The 22,335-nt window shown below is 40.6% G+C and overlaps 1 protein-coding gene across 2 annotated transcripts in view; it reads left to right on the forward strand.

The window, feature by feature from the left end:
• Nucleotides 1-14,003: 14,003 nt before the first annotated feature.
• ZYG11B (zyg-11 family member B, cell cycle regulator) overlaps nucleotides 14,004-22,335 on the forward strand; it is a 77,527-nt gene continuing 69,195 nt past the window's right edge. For both annotated transcript variants that reach the window (XM_032640094.1, XM_032640098.1), the window contains exon 1: nucleotides 14,004-14,185. In XM_032640094.1, coding sequence (XP_032495985.1) covers nucleotides 14,156-14,185 — 30 coding nt within the window. In that variant the 5' untranslated portion in view covers nucleotides 14,004-14,155. The remainder of the gene's footprint in view (nucleotides 14,186-22,335) is intronic.

Raw genomic sequence — 22,335 nt, forward strand, 5'->3', positions numbered from 1 at the left:
GCATGTTTCTCTATACCTAGAGTACTTTTTTCCCCCTCTTAATTTAGGTAATTCTTATTTGTCTTTCAAAGACCAGGTTAAGTTGTACCTCTTCTAGGAAGCCTGTTGTCACCCCTCAAAGGGGCTAGATGCCTCTTCTGTGCTCTGGTAGGTGCCATGCTTCTTTTTATGAGTACTGATCATAGTCTTTTGCTGTTGTCTACCTTTTCCCCCCAAAGACTTGAGCACCTTGAGGACAGCGACTAGGTCTTATTTATTTCTGTGTCCTCAGTGTCCAGCATATGACATGACACAAAGGAGAGATATTTACTGGGTACATTATCCAGTGGAAAGAATGGAGAGTAAAATAGAGTTATCATTAGTCAGGAAATTTGCCACCCATAGAATTCCATGTTTAAGAAGGGCTTTGCAAAGTCTCATTATTTAGTATTTGTTAAAGAATAAATTATTTACATGCATATGACCTCCTAGAAAAGGGCTAGGACAGTGAATAGTAAATGACAGGCAGGGATGCCTGGGGAAGTGGAATTTTACCACCCTCCCCTCCATGTCCATGGTAGATGCATGAGTAGAAGGACATGGACAAATGACCCGCTACAGAAGGATACAGTGGAGACAGGCCCCAACAGTCTGACTGGAGTGACTATTCCAAACTAGCTGCCACTTTTTCCTTTCTCCTACCCTTCCCTGGCAGAGAGTGGCAGAAAGGTTAAAGACAAGAAAATGTGCACCCAAAGTATGATATCTAGATCAGTTACCAGACATGGGAATTAAGTTAGTTCTATAACCTGGGGAAATTCACTCGTCTAAGCTTCAGTTTCCTCATTGTAAAATAGGAATAATAATATCTAGCTTGCAGAATTGGCAGGAAGATTTTATAATAATAGTTAATACTTATATAACACATATCATGCCAAGTCCTGTTCTAATACATAGACATTACAACATATTATATATATATATGTATATATACACATATATAGTAACTCAATGAATCTGGAACTCTATGAGGTAAGTACAACTTTCATGCAAACTTTATAAATAAATAAACTGAGACACAGAAATGTCACATAACGTTTTCAAGATCATACAGCTAGTAAGTATGGAGCTGGGAGTAAAACCAAGGCATATTGGCTTGCTCCAGAGTCTGTGGAAAGACTCTTTAACAAGTGCTGTACTCTGTTTGCCTCTTCAGTAAGATAATTGTGTGAGAGTGAAGGTATCTGGCCCATAATAGTACATAAGAAACAATGACAATAAGCAAAGTAATCCAGTACCTGTAGTTGATGAGATAGCATAAAATGGATTAACATTAACAGGTACAATATTACCTTATTACTCTTTTAAAAACTGTCTTATCTTTAAACTGTTACATACTCCTGAGATTGGAAGAAGGTTTTCTGTATGAACAGTCTGGGCTATTTTAAGATGCCCTAAAGGTAAGGTGGCTTTGCCTTCTCCTGAGGAACTGGAACAAGTTCTTAGCACTTCAGCCAGAGGGCATTTGAGGGACATGAAGATCCCATGAAATTAATTCCTCCAGTCAGACCCTGAAGACAGAGACAAATTGAATCCAGTCAGTGCTCTTAAGGAACTCACACCTAAACTAGGAAGGCAAACAAAAGAGACCATCTCAGTATAGCACCACTGTGGGGGGAAGCTCATAAAGGACATGTAACTTAATTATGGACACAGCAATCAGGAAAGGCTTTTCGGAGGAGGAGGAGACACATGAATCTAGTATCAAAGGGCAAGTGGAAGACATATTTGAAAAAAACAAGAAGGGGTTTCTTGGCAGAGGGAATGCTATGAACAAATGCACAGGGGCTTGAAATAGCACTCTATATTCCAAGAACTACAAGTAGTTCAGTGTGGTTAGAACAGAGCAGGAGACACGAAAATGGTAGTGCCAAGACATAGGCACAAGCCAGATGGGGAAGTGCCTCACTTGACAAATTAAGGGGTTTAACTCTTATCTTACAGGTGATGTAGAGCCACTGACTCATATACAAGAGTATAATATTAAAAGATAATCTTAGTAGCAAAATGGGGTTAAATTAGAGGTTTAAGACTAGAGACAGCTTTTAAGCACATGAAAAGATACTCAATATCAGTAGTCATCAGAGAAATGCAAATTAAACCACAATGGATACAATTTCACACACTGGGATGCCTGTAATGAAAAAAGATGAACAACAACAAGTGTTGGCAAGGATGTGCAGAATTTGCAACACTTACACATTGCTGGTAGGAATGTAAAATAGCGCAGCTGCTTTGGAAAACAGTTTGGCAGATCATCAAAAGTTAAATATAGAGTTACCATATGACTCAGCAATTCTACTCCTAGTTATATACCCAAGAGAAATGAAGACATACATTCACATAAAAACTTTTACATACAGTTTCTTTTTTCTTTTAAATAAATTTATTTATTTATTTATTTTTATTTTTGGCTGCATTGGGTCTTCGTTGCTGTGTGCGGGCTTTCTCTGGTTGTAGTGAGCGGGGGCTACTCTTCATTGCAGTGCACAGGCTTCTCATTGCAGTGGCTTCTCTTGTTGCGGAGCAAGGGCTCTAGGCGCACAGGCTTCAGTAGTTGTGGCATGCGGGCTCAGTAGTTGTGCACATGAGCTCTAGAGCTCAGGCTCAGTAGTTGTGGTGCATGGGCTTAGCTGCTCTGCGGCGTGTGGGATGTGGGATCTTTCCCGGGCCAGGGCTCGAACCCGTGTCCCCTGCATTGGCAGGTGGATTTGTAACCACTGCGCCACCAGGGAAGCCCCTACATACAGTTTTATAGCAGCATTATTCATAATAGCCAAAAAGTGGAAACAATCCAAATATCCATCAGCTGATGAATAGATAAACAAAATATGCTACACCTGTATGGAATATGTAATAGAATACTATTCAGCCATAAAAGGGAATGAAGTTCTGATACGTGCTACAACATAGATAAGCCTTGAAAACATAATGTTAAGAAGAAGGAGCCAGACAAAAGAGCCACATATAATATGATTCCATTTATATGAAATGTCCAGAATAGCCAAGTCCATAGAGATATAGATTAGTGGTTGCCAGGGCTTGGGGGTAGGAAGGGATGAGGAATGACTGCTATTGAGTGCAGGTCTCTGGAATTAGTGGTGATGGTTGTACAAGTTTTTGAATATACTAAAAGCCACTGAGTTGTATTTAAAAAGGGTAAGTTTTATGGCATGTGAATTATAGAAAAAAAAAAAAAAAAGACTGGTGGCAGAATGACCAGTGAGGCTACTGAAATGGCCTAAGCAACAGACTTCAAACAGGGGAATCTACACCCTTGGAGGTTCATGAAGACTTTCCAGGGGCCACACAAGCATAAATAATTCCTACATCCCCAACTTTTACGTGTACATTCTTTTCGAAAACTAATCAGCCTGATAATGTGCCTTTTATTTCTCCTATTTCACAATAGCTATTCTCTCATCTTCAAAGGAAAGATACGCCACTGAACTATCTTGACTATTACTATGGGAGTACTGCCCTGGGAGTAAAAATGTCTGGAGCATCATTGAAAGGATGATTTGAATATACAGGGCTTCTGATGGAGAGTCCCAGGACAGCAAAGCAAGAGTGTTCAGTAAGCAATAATTAAACTGATAATAAAAATGTAGATGTCAAATTAAAAATGTATGAGGAGGACCATAGTGTCTCAAAATTCTTCTGGAGAGTACCAAAGGATAAAATCTAGAATTAGCTTTACCTTAGGATCCCCTGGGGTGCTTAACATTCAAAACTCCAGTTTTGTGGTATATCCAGGCAATGGAGCATTACTTAGCATTAAAAGAAATGAGCCATTAAGTCATGAAAAGACATGGAGGAAATGTAAATACTTATTCTCATCAAGTAAAAGAAGCCAACCTTAAAAGGCTATATATACTGTCTGATTCCAACTATACAACATTCTGGAAAAAGCAAAACTGTGGACAGAATAAAAAGATAAGTGGTTGTCAGGGGTTGAGGAGAGGAGGGGATAAATAGACAGCACACAGAGGATTTTTAGGACAGTGAAACTACTCTGTATAATACTATAAGGGTCCATACATCTAATTATACATTTGTCCAAACCCATAGAATGTACAGCACCAAGAGTGAAATTCTAATATAAACGATGGACTTTTAGTGATTATGATGTGTCAATGTAGGTTCATCAGTTATAACAAATGTACCACTCTGGTGTGGGATTTGATTATCCGTGAGGCCATGCATATGCAGAGGCAGTGAGTATTTGTGAAATCTCTGTACTTTTCTCTCAATTTTGCTCAGTCTAAAACTTCCCTAAACCAAAAAAATCTTAAAAAAAAAAAGTCTCCTGTTCTAGAGGGCCATCCCAATCCAGTTAAATCAGATTATTTAGGTGGTGAGCAAAGGCCTTATAGTTTTGAAACCCTCCTAGGTGATTCTGAAGTGAAGTCAGGGTTGAGAACCACATAGGCACTGGTGATAGGGATATTAAGGAGGTGGGAACAGGTTTGAGAAATCACCCATGGAATTCTTCGTCTGGGAAGAGCCTTACAAAGCCTCAATATTCATTGAAGAATAAATCGATAATTTACATATGACCCTGTAGGAGCTAAATTGGTGGAATTTGGGTGATTGCTTGGTTGCAAGGGGTGAAGGAGAGGAAGGTGTCAAGAATGACTCCCAGATCACTCTTAAAAACTCATTTGTGAGCATCTGCTCCTGATAGAGGGAGCACAAGAAGGGGAATAAGATTTTGGGAAAGATAGGGAATTAATCTTTGAGTGTGAGGCTATGAGATATCAGGGGGATATCCAAGTGGAGTCTGCATTTGACATTAGATATGGAAGCCTGGAGCTTGGAAAAAAGATTTGGGAGAAAAGTTTTGGACTCATCAGAATATAGGGCTGGTCTCCTTGTCTGCATAAAGCCATTGGAGAGTTTGTCACCATTCAAGAAAAGCATAGAGATGTACAAAGATAAAGAGATTGTGATGCATGTGTAGGATGTTTTCAGACTTCACACATGAAGGAATTTTGAGTTTGACAAGGTTCAGGGTGCAGTCATAGGAGTGGGTGGCTGAAGTGGAAGGGGGTGTCATTAGAACTGAGGTGGTCAAGGAGTAGAGAGGCCAGAGAGCTGGATGGGTCATGAAGGTGAATGTTGAAGTCACCCATGTTGTTGTAGGATTGCAATAGCCTAGTGGATTTCAAACTTTAGTGTGGATCAGAATCAGTTGGAAGCCTTGATAAAACAGACTTCTGGGTCCCACACCCTGAGTTTCTGATTTAGTTGGTCTCAGTGGCCCAAGAATTTGCATTTATAACAAGTTCCCAGGTGAGGCCGATACTGGTGTCTGGGGACCACACTTTGACAATTACTGCAATAAAGTGAAGACTGGGTCAAGTGTCAAGGTCTTCTATGAATGTGTTTAGTTGGTGAGAGCAATGAAGAGGGAGTGATACCAACCCTAAACAGTTGATTTAGAATGTGGTCCTGACACTTGGACACTTCACCTGATGGTCAGGTTTTTGCCCATCTTGGGCATATATTTCTCCCTACCAACTATACCAGAAGTTTGGGGAGCCTTTATCTCCCCTTCCTAGCTTAAAGTTTTAACCTCTACCTCCTAGGGCTTTGATTTCTTGTTTGAATCAAACAAGTGCACGGAATACATGTCACCTTGATGTTTGAATCAGAAATAGCTAGAGGTACCTTTACTCTAACACCAGCAACTTTAAGGGAAAAAAAGAAGACTGAACTGCCTAACTGCTTTCTAACCCCAGAGGTTTCACTATATGTTGGGGAGTGAAAAAAAGAAAAGGTAAAGAAAACACTACAGAGGCCATTTATAGATTACATGAATAATAGCTGGCATATTTCTCAAACTAATGCTCTTTCTCACAATAAACTTGTTTTGCGCCTTTATGCAACTCTCTGAAACATATTTTACAAACTTTAGAAGTTAATCTTATCTATTCACATGAAAGGTCAGGAAAATACAGGAAGGACTCATAACTTCTAGTAGAAGAGAACGGTAGGGAATTCCTTGGTGGTCCAGTGGTTAGGACTCTGTGTTCTCACTGCTGAGGGCAATTCAATCCCTGGTCGGGGAACTAAGATCCCACAAGCCATGAGGCGAGACCAAAAAAAAAAAAAAAAGAAAGAAAGAAAGAGAAAGAAGTGTAATCTTACTGGTTAGTCACATAAGAAAGCTTATTTTACATCATTGTACTTATAGGTCCAAGGAGTTTGTTTCCTTTCTGAACAAAAACCTCTGTTCATTGTTCCTTTTTAATTAAGACAAGACAAGAAATACTTAATTGGTTTTTAATCCACATTTCTTTTCTCTGGAGACATAATTTCTGATTCCACAGTCAGAAATGCTCACCAGTTCCCCCATGAGGGCTTGGAGCATCATGAGAAGAGGATTTCTCATGTACATTCTAATTTTTCAGAGTTCCTGTGGCCCATTAAATACTACCTACTCTCTGTCCACCCTGGAGGCATAGGTATCTAGGGAAATCAAGACTCTGGCTAGGTAAGTTCAGAGCCAAAATGTTAGAACTGGTAGAGGGACCTGGGAGGTCACCCTTCCTGACCACGTACCCACTCAGGACATTTTACAGATGATCACATTGAGCCCCAGAGAGAGGAAAGATTTGCCCAAGGCCTCAGCATTTCAGGGTTCCAAATGGAATGATAAACTGGGATTTGATAAAGGTAACAAATCCCACCTCTCCGGTGTCAGAGCCAAGGACTGGAAATCAGCCCTTCCGACTTCTGGCATAGTGTTCCTCAGTCTTATCCTGAGCGTACACTTGTGTCTCAGCAGCACAGAGAGCTATAAAATCATTCCGTTTTTCTCCTCAAATCATCCTCATTTGCCTTCTGGCATCTGATAGAAGATACTAGGAAGGAAGGATAGAGTGGGAGAGTGACTTTCCCAGTGTCTTCCTGGACCAGTATCATCAGCATCTCCTGGGAACATGCCAGTGATGCAAAATCTTGAGCCCCAACCCAGACCTAATGGATCAGAAACTCTGGGGGAGACACATAGCAAACTACTTTCACAAGTGCTCCAGCTGATTCTGATAGACACTAAAGTTTACAACGGATTCTAATAGAAAATTAATTCCACATTAGAAAGACCTCCTGTTCACCTGGTCCTTCCTATCCTAAAGAGAAATTCCAATTCTTTCCAAGGCTCTGAGGTAGTGGAATGAACTCTGGGGTCAGAATTAGTTCTTACATGGCTGACTTGTGAGGTTTCCTATCTCTGAGCCTGTGTTTTCTCATCTATCAAATGGGATAGCCACCGCTTTTACCAGCCCCAGGGGATTGTTATGAGGCTTGAATGTGAGGCTGGCTGATAAACTGCTTTCTAAAACACAGCTGTGACTTTGTAAGAGATTGCTAGAGTTAACATTTGTATCGCTACTTTCAGCTTGAAAGAAATCCCTTGGATACAGCCTACCTCTACACAGAGAATAGCCAGCCCACCAACTAGGGTGGACTTCTCTTAATAGATAATGCTTATTGGAAACTTTTGCCCTGAGTCTTGGGTTCTGATGAGTGGTTGGAATGGAACTCAGCACCTCATGCTGAAATTTCATCATACCCAGTAAGTTTGTTTTCTCCCATACTGTTAAGGAGGAACTTGTTTATTTCTAACTGGGAGTCTTTTTCATTATCCAACAGAGTAGTACAAAAGGCAGTAGACCTTTAGAATGGTCCCCTCCCTTAAAGATTCAGGGCACTGACTATTAAAAATAACAGGAAATACTGCCTTGGAAATAAGTGAGTTGTAATGAAATTCCTATTCTTTGCTTTTGTCTTTTCCCATTTAACTTTCTTGAGCTACTGACTTTCAGAATTAGGAGAAAACTGAACAATCATCAAATCCAGTTTAAAACTCATTATAGAACTCCCATCTATTATATCCCCAATATTTTGTCTCTTAGCCCCTTTTTGTACACCTCTGGTGATCGAGAGTTTACTGCCTCACGAGTACACAGCCCATTCCATGTGAGACAGTTCTTGCTCTTAGAATGTTCTTCCATTTTTTGAGCTAAAAATCTACCTTCCAATAGTTTCCCATCCTCTCTTTGCCTCTAGCTTTGCCTTCTAGAGCAAAATTGATATTCTCCTCATAATAATAATAACAATACGGTTATCATTTAAGAATAAAGGAGGGCTTCCCTGGTGGCGCAGTGGTTGAGAGTCTGCCTGCCGATGCAGGGGACACGGGTTTGTGCCCCGGTCCGGCTGGGCCCGTGAGCCATGGGCGCTGAGTCTGCACGTCCGGAGCCTGTGCTCCACAACGGGAGAGGCCACAACAGTGAGAGGTCTGCGTAAGCAGAAAATAAAAAATAAAAAAAAAATAAAGGAATCTTCCAAATTCTGTAAACAATTGACTTTCTAGAGAAATAAATTATCATAAACCCTGAATACCTTAGATTCAGCCTTGATTATAGTCAGAGACCAAAGGTCACAAGCTTCAATAGCAGGAATTTTTAAGGATACAAGTGTTTTTGAGAGGGTGAAGCACTCACTGAATTAACCATTAACTTCTGTTTACATAGATAAGAGGAAAGAATAGTGTTTAATTATATGCCATTTATCACTGAATTTAAGTTAAAGCTATACTTAGTCTGAATCTTTTCTCATGAAATTGAATTTCTATGTTTATAAAAGGAACAGACATTCCCAAAAGGTTTATTTTGATGGTTCCAAAGACTGTTGATTTGTAATCTTGAGATTACGAGCAGTTATAGGAAACTACCTCTGTTGTAGAAGGTGACATTTGTTCACTTAAAGTTATAAACTCTGTTTGCCAGAGGAGGTTGATTATATCCACCAAACATGATGAGTAACTACTGATCTAGTTCTGATTAACTCAACAATAATAAAAGATTGTACAGAATCTCTTAAAATTAGGAACATTGATAAGTCATTCCTCATTGTAAAAAAAATGTTTTAATTGTAAAATAAATAAGTGGCTCAATCTTTTAAATTTTATTTATTTGCGTTTAGAATAGGTAACACATTCTCATGATTAAGAAAATCATAAGATACAAAAGGCTAGTCTATGAAGAGTCTCTCTTCTACCTGTCTGCTGCCATCCACTTGTCCTCCCTAGCAGCAATCAGACAATAGAGGATGTCAGTTTCTGTTAAATTCTTCCAGGGATATTTTCTGCATATACAAGCAATCATGAATACATATTACTACCACCACTTCTTACAGGAAAAATAGTATGCAATATACATTGTTTAGGACCTTGCTTTTTCACTTAACAGTAGATCTTGAAGATCATTCTATATCAAAAAACTTTCTTGTTCTTTTTTATGGCTGCAGAGTAAGCTTCGTATGAATACACTATTACCGTATTTAACCAGTTTATTAATAAACTCTATTAATGTTTATGAATAAACATTTAAGTTGTTTCCACTCTTTTGCTATTACAAACAAAACTTGTACATATGCTTGAGCATATGTGTAGATAAAATTTTTAGAAGTAGAGGGAATTCCCTGGCAGTCCAGTGGTTAGGACTCCACACTTGCACTGCAGGGGGCACGGGTTGGATCCCTGGTAGGGGAAGTAAGATCCTATATGCCTCACTGCGAAAAATAAAGAAATAAATAATTTTAAAAATTAATAATAAAAAAAACACGTCCTTGTGACAAACATTCTTTAAAAAAAATTTTTTTAGAAGTAGAATTGCTGGGTCAAAGTGAATGTACATTTAAAAATTTGATAAATACCACCTCCGAACTGTCCTCCATAAAAGTTGTTCAAATTTACACTCCCACCAACAAAATGTGAGACTACCTGTTAAAACCACCACCACACAGTGTCTTATCAGACTTACAAATCCTTGTCAATCTGACAGGGGAAAAATAGTATTTCAAAGAAATTCTAATTTGCATTTCTCTTCTTGGGCAAGAGTGAGCATTTAAGAGCCATTGCTATTTCTTTTTCTGTGAACTATTTTTTTTTTTTTTTTTTTTTTGCGGTATGTGGGCCTCTCACTGCTGTGTCCTCTCCCGCTGCGGAGCACAGGCTCCGGACGCGCAGGCCCAGCGGCCATGGCTCACCGGCCCAGGCACTCCGCGGAACGTGGGATCCTCCCGGACCGGGGCACAAACCCGCGTCCCCTGCATCGGCAGGCGGACTCCCAACCAGTGTGCCACCAGGGAAGCCCCTGTGTGAACTATTAATTCATGTCTTTTGCACTTTTTCCCCGTGGATTTTTGTTCTTATAGATTTCACCTCTGTTTATAAATATGACAATTACCCATTTTCCTATGATACAAAATGCAAACATATGTATATATGTATAGTCATTTTCATCTGACTCTTCCTATGGTGGCTTTTGCTTTACAGATTTTTAAAATTTCCACATAGTTGAATTTATCAGTCTTTTATAACATCTAAGTTTTGTTTTATACTTTAAAAGACCTTCCTCACTTTGAGATTATAGAAACTTCCATGGTTCCTTCAAGAAGTTATTTTTTTTTTTAAACATTTAAATCTTTGATGTATTTGAAATTTCTCTTGGTGAACAGTGTGATGTGCAGATCCACGTTAAATTTTTCTAGAATAACTGGCCATCCAGTTATTCTAACACCAAATGTAATGCCACAATTTTTACTGATTTGATACCTTTATTATACAAAATTCTCATGTATATTTGGCCTTTCTATTCTATTTCATTGATTACAGGTCAACTGTGCTCCATTCTTTCTTGATGGCAGAGTACTGATTTTTTTATGGTGATTTCCCTCCACTACCACCAGGTCCTCAGGGGAAGTGATTCTCAGTTCAGACACAGACAGTAAATCATTACTGGTCTAAGCTAATATTAGTGGTCTTATTCCCTTTGCTATTTGCTGGTTTACTCATGGCCAGTAGACTTGAGGGGAACTCTATTGAATGGCTACTAGGAATAATAAAATTCTATTAGACATACAAAGGGGGATGTTTACAAGTTGGCAGTTGGATATATAAGTCTGAAATTCAGAAGCGAGGTCTGGAATAGAGGTGTAATTTGGGGAATTATCATTACATAGATCGTATTTAAAGTAATGTGATAGGATAAAATCATGAAGGAGTGAGTATAAATGGAGAAGATGAGAGGTCAAAGTATTGAGCCCTGGGGCACTTCAGTATTTAGTGTTTTTTTCTTTTTCTGGCTGCACTGAGAGATCTTAGTTCCCCTGACTCGTGCCCCCTGCAGTGGAAGCACAGAGTCTTAACCACCAGACCACCAGAGAATTCCTGGCACTGCAGTATTTAGAGGTCAGAGAAATGTGGAGAGACCAAGAGCAGCCAGTAAGACAGAAGAAGAACCAGGGCAGTGGAGTGTCATAGTAGGCAAGGAGGAGGAATTGATAAGCTGTGTCTAGTGCTCTTGGTAGGTCAAATAACACTGATGACTGATCGCTGTGAGTAAATGGACATCACTGCTGACCTTGACAAGAGCATTTCAGTGGAGTGGTGAGGAGAAAGCTCAACTGGACAGGGTTCCACAGGAAATGGGAAAAAGGAAGTGAAGACATCAAGTACAGTACAGACCACCTTTGTGAGACATTTTGCTGTAAAAAAGAGCAGAGAAATGGGGGCTGGAGGGTCAAGCTCAGTCAAGAGAGGTTTTGTTTGTTTTAAGATGGAAGAAATACATTCATTTTGGTATGCCAATGGGAAAGAAAAACAGAAAAATCATGACGTAGAAGAGAGGAGAATTGCTGGATAGATGTCTCTGAGAAAGTGAAATGGTAGGAACCTAGCACTGTGCTACTCAAAGTGTGACCTGTATACTAGTGATGGTCCACAAAAGTTTGTCACCAGTTTGTGACAGAAATCAAGAGTAAATATTTAGAAACTTTTATAGCAATTTGACAGAAAAATGTTATGTCTATTGGATCTAATAAAAAACAAACAAAAAATCTGACTGGAGTAGTCAAAATTCATAGAGACAGAAAGTATTATAGAATGGTTGTTGTCAGGATCTGGTGGGAGGAGGGAATGAGGAGTTATTGTTTAATGGATACAGAGTTTCAGTTTTGCAGGATGACAAGAGCTCTGGAGTTGGATGGTGGTTATGGTAGCACAACAATGTGAAGGTGGTTAATGCCACTGAACTGTACACTTAAGAATGGTTAGGAGGGTAAAAAAACTATGTCTATATCTACACTTGGGCTTGCATTTTGTATGTCTGTTTTTAAATTTAATTTTCTAGTAATTTTTATTGCATTTTACAAAAATATAGGTTTATGGCTAATTGCAGGAAGAAAACAAGTCCTTTTGCACGTAGTTTGAGAAGAATTGAGGAGGGTTTGACCTTAGCTAAAAGGCAAATAGTTCGTTTGTAGTAAGGAAAGGAAGGCAGAGTATAGGAGCAGAGTTACAAGCAGAGCAGAGTTATAGGTAGGTTGCAAGTCATGGTGGTGGTAGTGGTGGTGAGAACTTATAGATGTTCTCTTTTGTTTGCTTTATTTCACAGTAAATTGGAAGCGAAATCATCAGGTAAGTGAGACTGGGGGCTTCCCTGGTGGTGCAGTGGTTAAGAATCTGCCTGCCAATGCAGGGTACACGGGTTTCAGCCCTGGTCCAGGAAGATCCCACATGCCATGGAGCAACTAAGCCTGTGTGCCACAACTACTGAGCCTGTGCTCTAGAGCCCGCAAGCCACAACTACTGAGCCCACGTGTCACAACTACTGAAGCCTGCGTGCCTAGAGCCCATGCTCTGCAACAAGAGAAGCCACCGCAGTGAGAAGCCCGCGCACCGCAACGAAGACCCAATGCAACCAAAAATAAATAAATTTATTAAAATAAAAAGAAGTATGGGAAGTTTGAAGAGAGAGATATGAAATAGTTATCTGGTGGGGTACGGGAGTGATGAAATTGGAGAAATGTAGTAGGATAGCCAAGCATTACGGGCTTATTTGATGATAATGATATCAAATGTAGGTGGAGGCCAGTCAGTATGATTTTGCATTTTTTTCCACTCTACCCCCTTTTGTTTGTTTTTGTTTTTGTTTTTTTGAGGTACGCGGGCCTCTCACTGTTGTGGCCTCTCCCGTTGCGGAGCACAGGCTCCGGACGCGCAGGCTCAGCGGCCATGGCTCACGGGCCCAGCCACTCCGCGGCATGTGGGATCCTCGCGGACCGGGGCACGAACCCGTGTGCCGTGCATCGGCAGGCGGACTCTCAACCACTGCGCCACCGGGAAGCCCTCTACCCCCTTTTGCTACAGGATTACAGTTTCCTCAGGTGAGTACAGGGAATGGAAAGAAGGACTGGAGAAATGAAGGTGAATACCTAGGACTGATTTTCATAATGGACATAGAAGCTGAGCTGTTCATGAAAGGAAATGAGGACATAGGATAGTGCGAAGAATAGTGAAAAGGTAGTAAGATTCTGAGTCTTGTTGGAGCTGAAGAGTTTTTGGAGCTGGGTATTAGAGGAAGTGAGCTAGAAAGGAAGGAGGTTGAGGTGGGAGAGTTGGGTGATTAAAACTGAGATTATAGAGGAGTTACAGTTACTGGAAATGCGAAGACCTAAAGTATGAACAAGGAAATGAGAGGCTGAGGCAAGGGTGATCCCTAGAGGAGAGGAACCTGAGAAGTTAGGGCATTGGAGGAATCATCTAAAACAACTGAAATCACCAAGAATTATGACAATAAGAATAAATGACAATAAACCAGAGCACAGGGCTCTATAGGTGACCGAAAGGAGTGACAGCTCTAATCTCCTGTTACGTCGTGTATTTAAAGCTCTTATTTATAAGCTCTAGTTATTTGAGTAAGTGTGGCTCCTTTAAGGGCCTGGGAGGGGGAGAAGCCAGAAATCGGGGGCGGGGCAGGTGGGGGGGTTATTGTTGGTACTCCTCCACCGAGTCTGCGCAATGAGAGAGAGGAGGCGGGGCCAAGCTCCTGCTGGCGGCGAGGGCGGGGCCTCGGGGGCGGAGTCTGCGCTCCGGGTCGGCTGCGGCTGCGGCTGCTACCCTTCCAGCTTGTGAGGCAGGGAGGCCGAGGCCTGGGCCAAGCCCGGAGCCGCTGTTCATCGGAGCCTCCTGGAGCCCCCGCGCAGGTTCAGCCTGGGGGCGGGCTCAGGCCCGGCCCGCCGCGGAGCCCAGGACAGAGGTTGCATGCCCGAGGACCAGGCCGGCGCAGCCATGGTGAGGGAGCGAGGCCTGCCTGAGCCGCAGCCGCCAGCCACCCTGGACCCCGCGGCCCTGCCCTCCCCAGCTCTGATGCCCCGTCTGCTCCTGCCTTTACCTCCCCACCTTGTTACCTCCCCCTCGGGGACCGACTCCTTCTTCCCCTTGGTCTCTGGCCACTTACTGGGGTGACAGCCCTCCCCCCCCTTAATCTCTCTCCACTCGGTGACACCCTTTTTTTAAATCACCCCCAGTGACAGCTTCTTTCGCGTTCCCCTTTGCCTATTCCTCCTCGTCCTTTAACCCGACCTTCCTTTTCTCTACCATTTTGCCTTGTTCTCTCTTTTGGGAAGTCTACGCCGTCCTTCTTTTTCCTCCCTCTTTTTCGCTCCTGCTCTTTGCTCTTGCTTCTTACCCCCTTTCACCATTTTATTTCCACTGCCCTCTCCTCTCTGTATCCTTTCTCCTTTTCGTCCTCCACCATCCACATTTCCTCTCCCCCTTATCGGATGTCCTCTCTTCCCCGCTCTCACAGCTGTCCCCATTTCCTTCTACGGGATTCAAGGGTTTAAGCAGGAACAATTTGAGGACGATTGCTTCCCAGGAGCTGTAGGGCGGGCAGATAGCGGGTCGCAGGTTTCTTTCTTCTTCCTTTTCTTTTTTGTAGAGGGAAGAGGGAGATTGGAGGTGTTGGAGAGAGTCTGCAAGCCTTATTACCTAATGTCAATGCAAAACCTGAGTGATAGTGTGTTTTGGAGTGATGGAGTGAGGCATGGGGTGAGGGCCGGCATGCATACTATGGCCTTATGAGATATCTAGCCTTTTGACAGAAATAACTTAAAACGTTTTAAAATGAATGTGTTTTTTTTTGAGTATCTTTTAATGTGGAGTTACAGTTTGGGAAATTTAAAAATATTTATTTACAAGCTTTACTATTACTCAGAACAAATGGTTTTTGTTTGGAGGCAGAGACCAGAGCATCTGGAGACCGAAAATCAGCTTGGCAGTCAGATTGTGACAGTCTCTTTAATACCTTGTATTATCTTCATTTGTTTTGCCCTCTCTGCTTTTAGTTGGGAGAGCCTTACATTTGCAAATTTTCTCTCTCCTTCCTGTTTCTCTCTCTTGCCTGTTTGAAGCTTCAGTGGGTTTTTCATTGAGTTGGGTTACACATGGTTTGCAGTTCATTTAATGAACCCTTTGCTCCATTATATGCAGCAATCTAAATTTTGGTCTCTGGGAGGAATAAGACATTCTAGTCAAAACGAAGTCCTGGTAATTATGTTCTCCTAGGAGGTTAGTTAATTTCTGTTTTTTCCCCATCTGCTTTTTTGGAAACTGGTTTATTATAAAGCTATTTAATTGGTGAACTTTCCCTAACTCACTGACTCTGCATTTTTAGGTTGTCATTCTCCAGTGTCTGACTCCACAACAATCCTTCACATTCACAACTCATCACACTGTCATTGTATGTTAACCTGTTTCTTCCCCTGAAATGTGAGTTCTTCTAGGCAGTGACTATGCCTTACTTAACTCCTGTTATTACCAGTGCCCAGGCCAGGTAGGTGCTTGAATGATTTCACTTTATGGTCTCATTTTCCTATCTGACAAATATAATCTTGAACTGAAATTTGAGGCAACTAGTGGACTACACAGAAAGAGTGAGTTTGAGAATCTTATTTTTGGTGCAAAAAGGAAATTTAGTAAGATGTGATGATCTTCTTTTCAGAATAAAGAGCTGTCCCATCAGATACACCAAATGGCTAGATTTTTGGAAGTGTTAGCCATCCCACTGAGAATGAATGTATGAGTACAGAGGGAGTTATGAACTCCTTTTTGGGTATTTAGGATCCAAAAGTGCCATTTGAGCTGGGCCTGAAAGGTGAGTAGGATTTATATAGATCATTTTGGGTAGGGGAAGAATGCTTTGTTGTGAATGTGAGTAGAAAGTAATTAGGATGTATTGCAGGTAGCAGGATTACCTTTATGTGACATGAAGAATGCAGGAATGAGGATGTGTAGTAGGAAATGAGACTAGAAAGACATTAGACATGGTTATGGTTTAGACTTTGTCTCCAACTAACTGGATTTTTCCTTACTTGTTAAAACACATGCACTCAGTGTAAAAGTATATGTATGGGAGAGCTGAAGAGAAGGCAAAATATTAGCTTATTATGAGCTAGGAATTATTCGTAGAGGCTACTTTAAAAAATTTCCTTGTGTAACAGGTGTAGTAGGCACTCAATAAATAGAACCAACCATTATTATAAAGCTTTGTATTTTATATTTTTCAAAATTTTCATTGTTATGTTGTGTTTTGAATAGCTAGGGATGGCTTCCCAACGGATCCTACTTTCAGGAAGAAACCTAAAGGATTAAATTACAGGAGTTGTGTTGTGGAAAACCAGATAGAACAAATAGCACATGTGAATGACCTGTAATAGTACTCTCTCTTGCCGTTAACCCTGCATATCCTGGAGTTCTCAGCTCAAGGAAGTCAGGGAAACCCCAACTGCCCTGCCTACTCATCAGAAAAACTCCCAAACAACCCTAAGTCACACACCTCCATTATGTAACTCTCTTTCATAGAATACACATCAATTGTAATTTTGTATTTCTTGCTCTGACTTTTTGGTTAATGTCTGTCTCTACCCCCAGACCATAAAAGTCAATGATACAGAAGTGGCTTTTGACTAGCTTCTGAGGGCCAGGTAATATTCTAGGGATTGTGGTTACAGCGGTTTTAAAAAAAAGGCATGGTCCCTTGGGGTAAGGAAGATAGACAGTAAACAAATGTGTAATGAGAATAGTTATAAATGCTAAGAAGAAACGAATCAGGGTAAGGTATAAAGTGATATCTATTTGTGTATGGCAACTATTTAAAATAGTATGGTTAGGCAGCAACACTAATAGCTAATATTTATTGAACGTGACTGTGTATAGGCCCTGTTTTAAGTGCTTTCCATATTTTATCTCATTTAATCCTCATAGCAACCCAATGAGGTAAGTATTAGCTCTTTGAAGGTAGAGACCGTGTTTGTTTGGCTCATATTGTATCTTTTTTTTTTTTTGTGGTACGCGGGCCTCTCACTGCTGTGGCCTCTCCCGTTGTGGAGCACAGGCTCCGGACGCGCAGGCTCAGCGGCCATGGCTTACGGGCCCAGCTGCTCCGCGGCACGTGGGATCCTCCCGGACCGGGGCACGAACCCGCGTCCCCTGCATCGGCAGGCGGACTCTCAACCACTGCGCCACCAGGGAAGCCCCTCATATTGTATCTTTAACACCTACATAGTGCCTGGTGCATAATAAGTGCTTAATAAATATTTGTTGAATGGATGGATGACTTTGGGGAGGGTCAGAAAAAGTCAGGGAGGCTTTGTTGAGAAGGGACATTTGAATTGGAGTTTTAACTTCTGGGTTTTATTGGGTAAGAGTTAGGAAAGGAAAGCCATTCTTTTTTTTTTTTTTTTTTTTTGTGGTACGTGGGCCTCTCACTTGTGGCCTCTCCCGGTTGCGGAGCATAGGCTGCAAACACGCAGGCCCAGCGGCCATGGCTTACGGGCCCAGCCGCTCCACGGCATGTGGGATCTTCCCAGACCGGGGCACAAACCTGTGTCCCCTGCATCGGCAGGCAGACTCTAAACCACTGTGCCACCAGGGAAGCCCAGGAAAGCCATTCTTGGCAAAGGGACTAGCTTGAGCATAGAAGCTGAAACTGAAGGATGTATGCAGGGAAATGTATGATTCTAGCGTTAAGGGTGTGATAGGATGCAAGACTAGGTGAGCCTAGGGTCAAATTATGGAGGACCTTGAATCATAGGCTCAGGAGTTTGGGCCTCATTGTAAAAACCTTGGGTACCTTGAAAGATGTGAAGGAATTATCATAAGAGATTTTGAAGATGGTCACTCCAAATCAATATGAAACATGATTTGGAGTGGCAAGAGCTGTTGCACTAGTCTGGGTGAAAGGGAAGTGCATGAACTTTCACCCTAACCTTGTGGTGGTGGTGGTGATGATTTAAATTGGAGGAAGGTGAGTATAGGGAAATGAAATAGGAAGATCTGGCACACCACTTTTTGGCTAAGTGAATTTTCCACAGAGGCATTACTAAGGAGTTATAGAATCACTAACAGCTTTGCAATTTTGCTCTCTGGGCCTCGGTTTTCATATATTATGCTGCCTTTAGGGATTTATGAGAATATGAAAACAAGGTAAATTTACCATACCAAAGTCCTTAATTTACAAACAGTAAGTCTCCCAAAGGTCATGTGTTAGGTCATATAGAGGGAGAATTAGCACTTCCCAACATTATTTAATTTTTTAAAATAGTTTTTGTATGATATGAGAAAGGAGTAATTTTAATGTATATATATTTAATATATTTATTTTTGAATTATATATATAGGTTATTTAATAATATACTGAACAAAATACCTTAAATTTCAGCCATTACTGTTCAACAAATGACACATTAACATAAGATAAAGCATATTTTTAAATGAATATATATTATAATGTAGATTGAAATTAATTATGCTTATGGCATCAAAATAGATAAGAACTGACTTTTTAACCTTAAATTAGGAATTCTTGCTTTTTTTGTACTTTAAAAATCAGTGGGTGTTTTTAAATTAATTTTTATTGGGCTATAGTTGATTTATAATGTTGTGTTAGTTTCTGGTGTACAACAAAGTGAATCAGTTATACATACATATATCCACTCTTTGAAAAATTCTTTTCCCATATAGGTCATTACAGAGTATTGAGTAGAGTTCCCTGTGCTATACAGTAGGTCCTTATTAGTTATCTATTTTATATATAGTAGTGTGTATATGTCAACCCCAATCTCCCAACCCCCTACCCTGCTTCCCCCTTGATAACCATAAGTTTGGTTTCTACATCTGTGACTCTATCTCTCTTTCGTAAATAAGTTCATTTGTACCGTTTTATAAGATTCTACTTATAAGCGATATTATACGCTATTTGTCTTTCTCTGTCTGACTTACTTCACTCAGTATGATAATCTCTAGGTCCATCCATGTTGCTGCAGATGGCATTATTTCATTTTTTTATGGCTAAGTAATATTCCATTTTATGTATGTACCACATCTTCTTTATCCATTCCTTCGTCAGTGGACATTTAGGTTGCTTCCATGTTCTGGCTATTGTAAATAGTGCTGCAATGAACATTGGGGTACATGTATCTTTTTCAATTATGGTTTTCTCTGGATATATGCCCAGGAGTGGGATTGCTGGATCATATGGCAACTCTATTTTTGGTTTTTTAAGGAACCTCCATACTGTTCTCCATAGTGGCTCCACCAATTTACATTCCCACAAACAGTGTACGAGGGTTCCCTTTTCTCCACACCCTCTCCAGCATTTATTGTTTGTAGATTTTTTTTTTTTTTTAATGTTGGGGGTAGGAGTTTATTAATTAATTAATTTATTTTTGCTGTGTTTGGGTCTTCCTTTCTGTGCGAGGGCTTTTTCTAATTGTGGCAAACGGGGGCCTCTCTTCATCGCGGTGCGCGGGCCTCTCACTATCGCGGCCTCTCTTGTTGCGGAGCACAGACTCCAGACGCGCAGGCTCAGTAGTTGTGGCTCACGGGCCTATGTTGCTCCGCGGCATGTGGGATCCTCCCAGACCAGGGCTCGAACCTGTGTCCCCTGCATTAGCAGGCAGATTCTCAACCACTGCGCCACCAGGGAAGCCCTGTAGATTTTCTGATGATGGTCATTCTGATTGGTGTGAGGTGATACCTCATTGTAGTTTTGATTTGCATTTCTTTAATAATTAGACATGTTGAGCATCTTTTCATGTGCTTTTTGGTTGTCTGTATATCTTGTTTGGAGAGATATCTATTTAGATCTTCCACCCATTTTTTGATTGAGTTCTTTGTTTTTTCGATATTGAGCTGCATGAGCTCTTCGTATATTTGGAGATGAATCCCTTGTCAGTTGCTTCATTTGCAAATATTTTCTCCCATTCTGTGGGTTGTCTTTTTGTTTTGTTTATGGTTTCCTTTGCTGTGCAAAAGCTTTTAAGTTTAATTAGGTCTCATTTGTTTACTTTTGTGTTTATTTTCATTACTCTATGAGGTGGATCAATAAAAATCAGTAGGTTTTTATAATTTTTCTGTTCTGTTTCTAAGTGACAAAAAACCAAAAAGAATGGTTCTAGGCTGTTGCTTGCAAGCTTGTCTCCACAAATAAAACATTGGAGGTACGGGTAGTTTATTTCTAATATTGAAAATCCAAATTGGATATAACTGTCATCACATTTCTTTTTTTAATACTTAAAAAAAATACTGAGATACCTTGATGTACCATTTAAGAATCCTGATAAGATAAATGCACTCATTTACTCTTATTTCATCATCAGTGCAGCTTGTGTTTCCTGTCTTTAACCAACAGTTCATTCTAAGAATAAAAATAATTTAAAATTACTGTGTTGCTCTGTGTTCAGATGAAGTTATAACAACTGAGTGACTATAATATGATGAGCCAGTTTTCTCATTTCCACTAATTCACACATGTTCAGTGGATAAATTTTTGGATACTCTCAACTATTCTGTTTTTACAGGAGAACAATTTAAATAATTATTTTATTAGATGGTCAAAAATATACAAATTGGTGTTTACATGTGTATGTATAACTGAGTTACTTTGCTGTACAGCAGAGATTGGTACAACATTGTAAATCAACTATACTTCAATTAAAAAATATTTTTAAATATACAAAATGAAATAGGTATCAATGTTGAATTTAATGATTGAATCATCCATGAATTAGGAAATGCTGGCTAGAACACTACTTTTTGCATAGGTTCTAAAGCTAACCCTTAAAAACATATAACCAATAAGTAGCAGAGATAGTCATTATCTGCAATAGAATAAAAGACATTTTTAATGCTAATAATTAAAATGGGAAAATAATGTTAAAACAAAATTCTTTTTCTTTTTACAGAACTTTGTTTTTTTATTTTTGGCTGTGTTAGATCTTCGTTGCTGTGCACAGGCTGTCTCTAGTTCTGGCGAATGGGGGCTACTCTTTGTTGCGGTGTGCGGGCTTCTCATTGTGGTGACTTCTCTTGTTGCAGAGCACAGGCTCTAGGTGCACGGGCTTCAGCAGTTGTGGCATGCGGGCTCCAGAGCGCAGGCTCAGTAGTTGTGGCACATGGGCTTAGTTGCTCCACGGTGTGTGGGATTTTCCCGGTCTAGGGATCAAACCCGTGTCCCCTGCGTTGGCAGGCAGATCTTAACCACTGTGCCACCAGGGAAGCCCAAAACAAAATTCTTAAATGCTGGGACATTTATTTAGAGAGCATGATCTCAAACATTTAGTGAGCACACAGTGTATCAGATGATATACTAATTAATCTTTACAGTTCCATGAGGTTGATGATGCTTTCTCATTGCACAGTTAAGAAAACTGAGGCTTTGAGAAATCAGGTAACTTTCCTATAGTCATATACCTAATAAGTGACAGAACAGGATTCAAGCACAGGTTTGTCCAACCCCTAAGTCTGTGCTATTTCAAACACCTTCCCTGTACTCTATGAGACTGTAGGAATCTAAACTGAATTCAGGCATTTAAAATATTTGTACTGTTGTTTCCATTATAAAAGTAATTCATATTTATTGAATATGTCAAAGGGTATATATAATTTTATGGTTCTTGATCCATATTGCCAAATCATCTTTCTACAAAGCATTTGGAGAGTATCAGATGTTGGTGGCATTCTGTGTTTAGCATTTAGATACCTTTTTAACATTGAAAAGCTTGAGACACGTGACAGGAATATGCTTTTAGAATACATCAGCGGGAGAAAACCAAAAGGCTGGTAGAAATTAAGTATTATTTTAAAGTGATACTGCACTCTTAATTCTAACAGTATCTACTGTGCACTGAAAGTGTACCTTTCAAGATATTATTGTGGACAGAGCATACTTGGTATGCATGTAAATTTGTGGACTCTTCACTATGCTTAAGAAACCTACAGGGCTTCCCTGGTGGCGCAGTGGTTGAGAGTCCGCCTGCCGATGCAGGGGACACGGGTTCGTGCCCCGGTGTGGGAGGATCCCACATGCCGCGGAGCGGCTGGGCCCGTGAGCCATGGCCACTGAGCCTGCGCGTCCGGAGCCTGTTGCTCCGCAACGGGAG

The sequence above is a fragment of the Phocoena sinus genome, chromosome 1, assembly GCF_008692025.1.
Source record: "Phocoena sinus isolate mPhoSin1 chromosome 1, mPhoSin1.pri, whole genome shotgun sequence".
NCBI lineage: Eukaryota > Metazoa > Chordata > Mammalia > Artiodactyla > Phocoenidae > Phocoena > Phocoena sinus.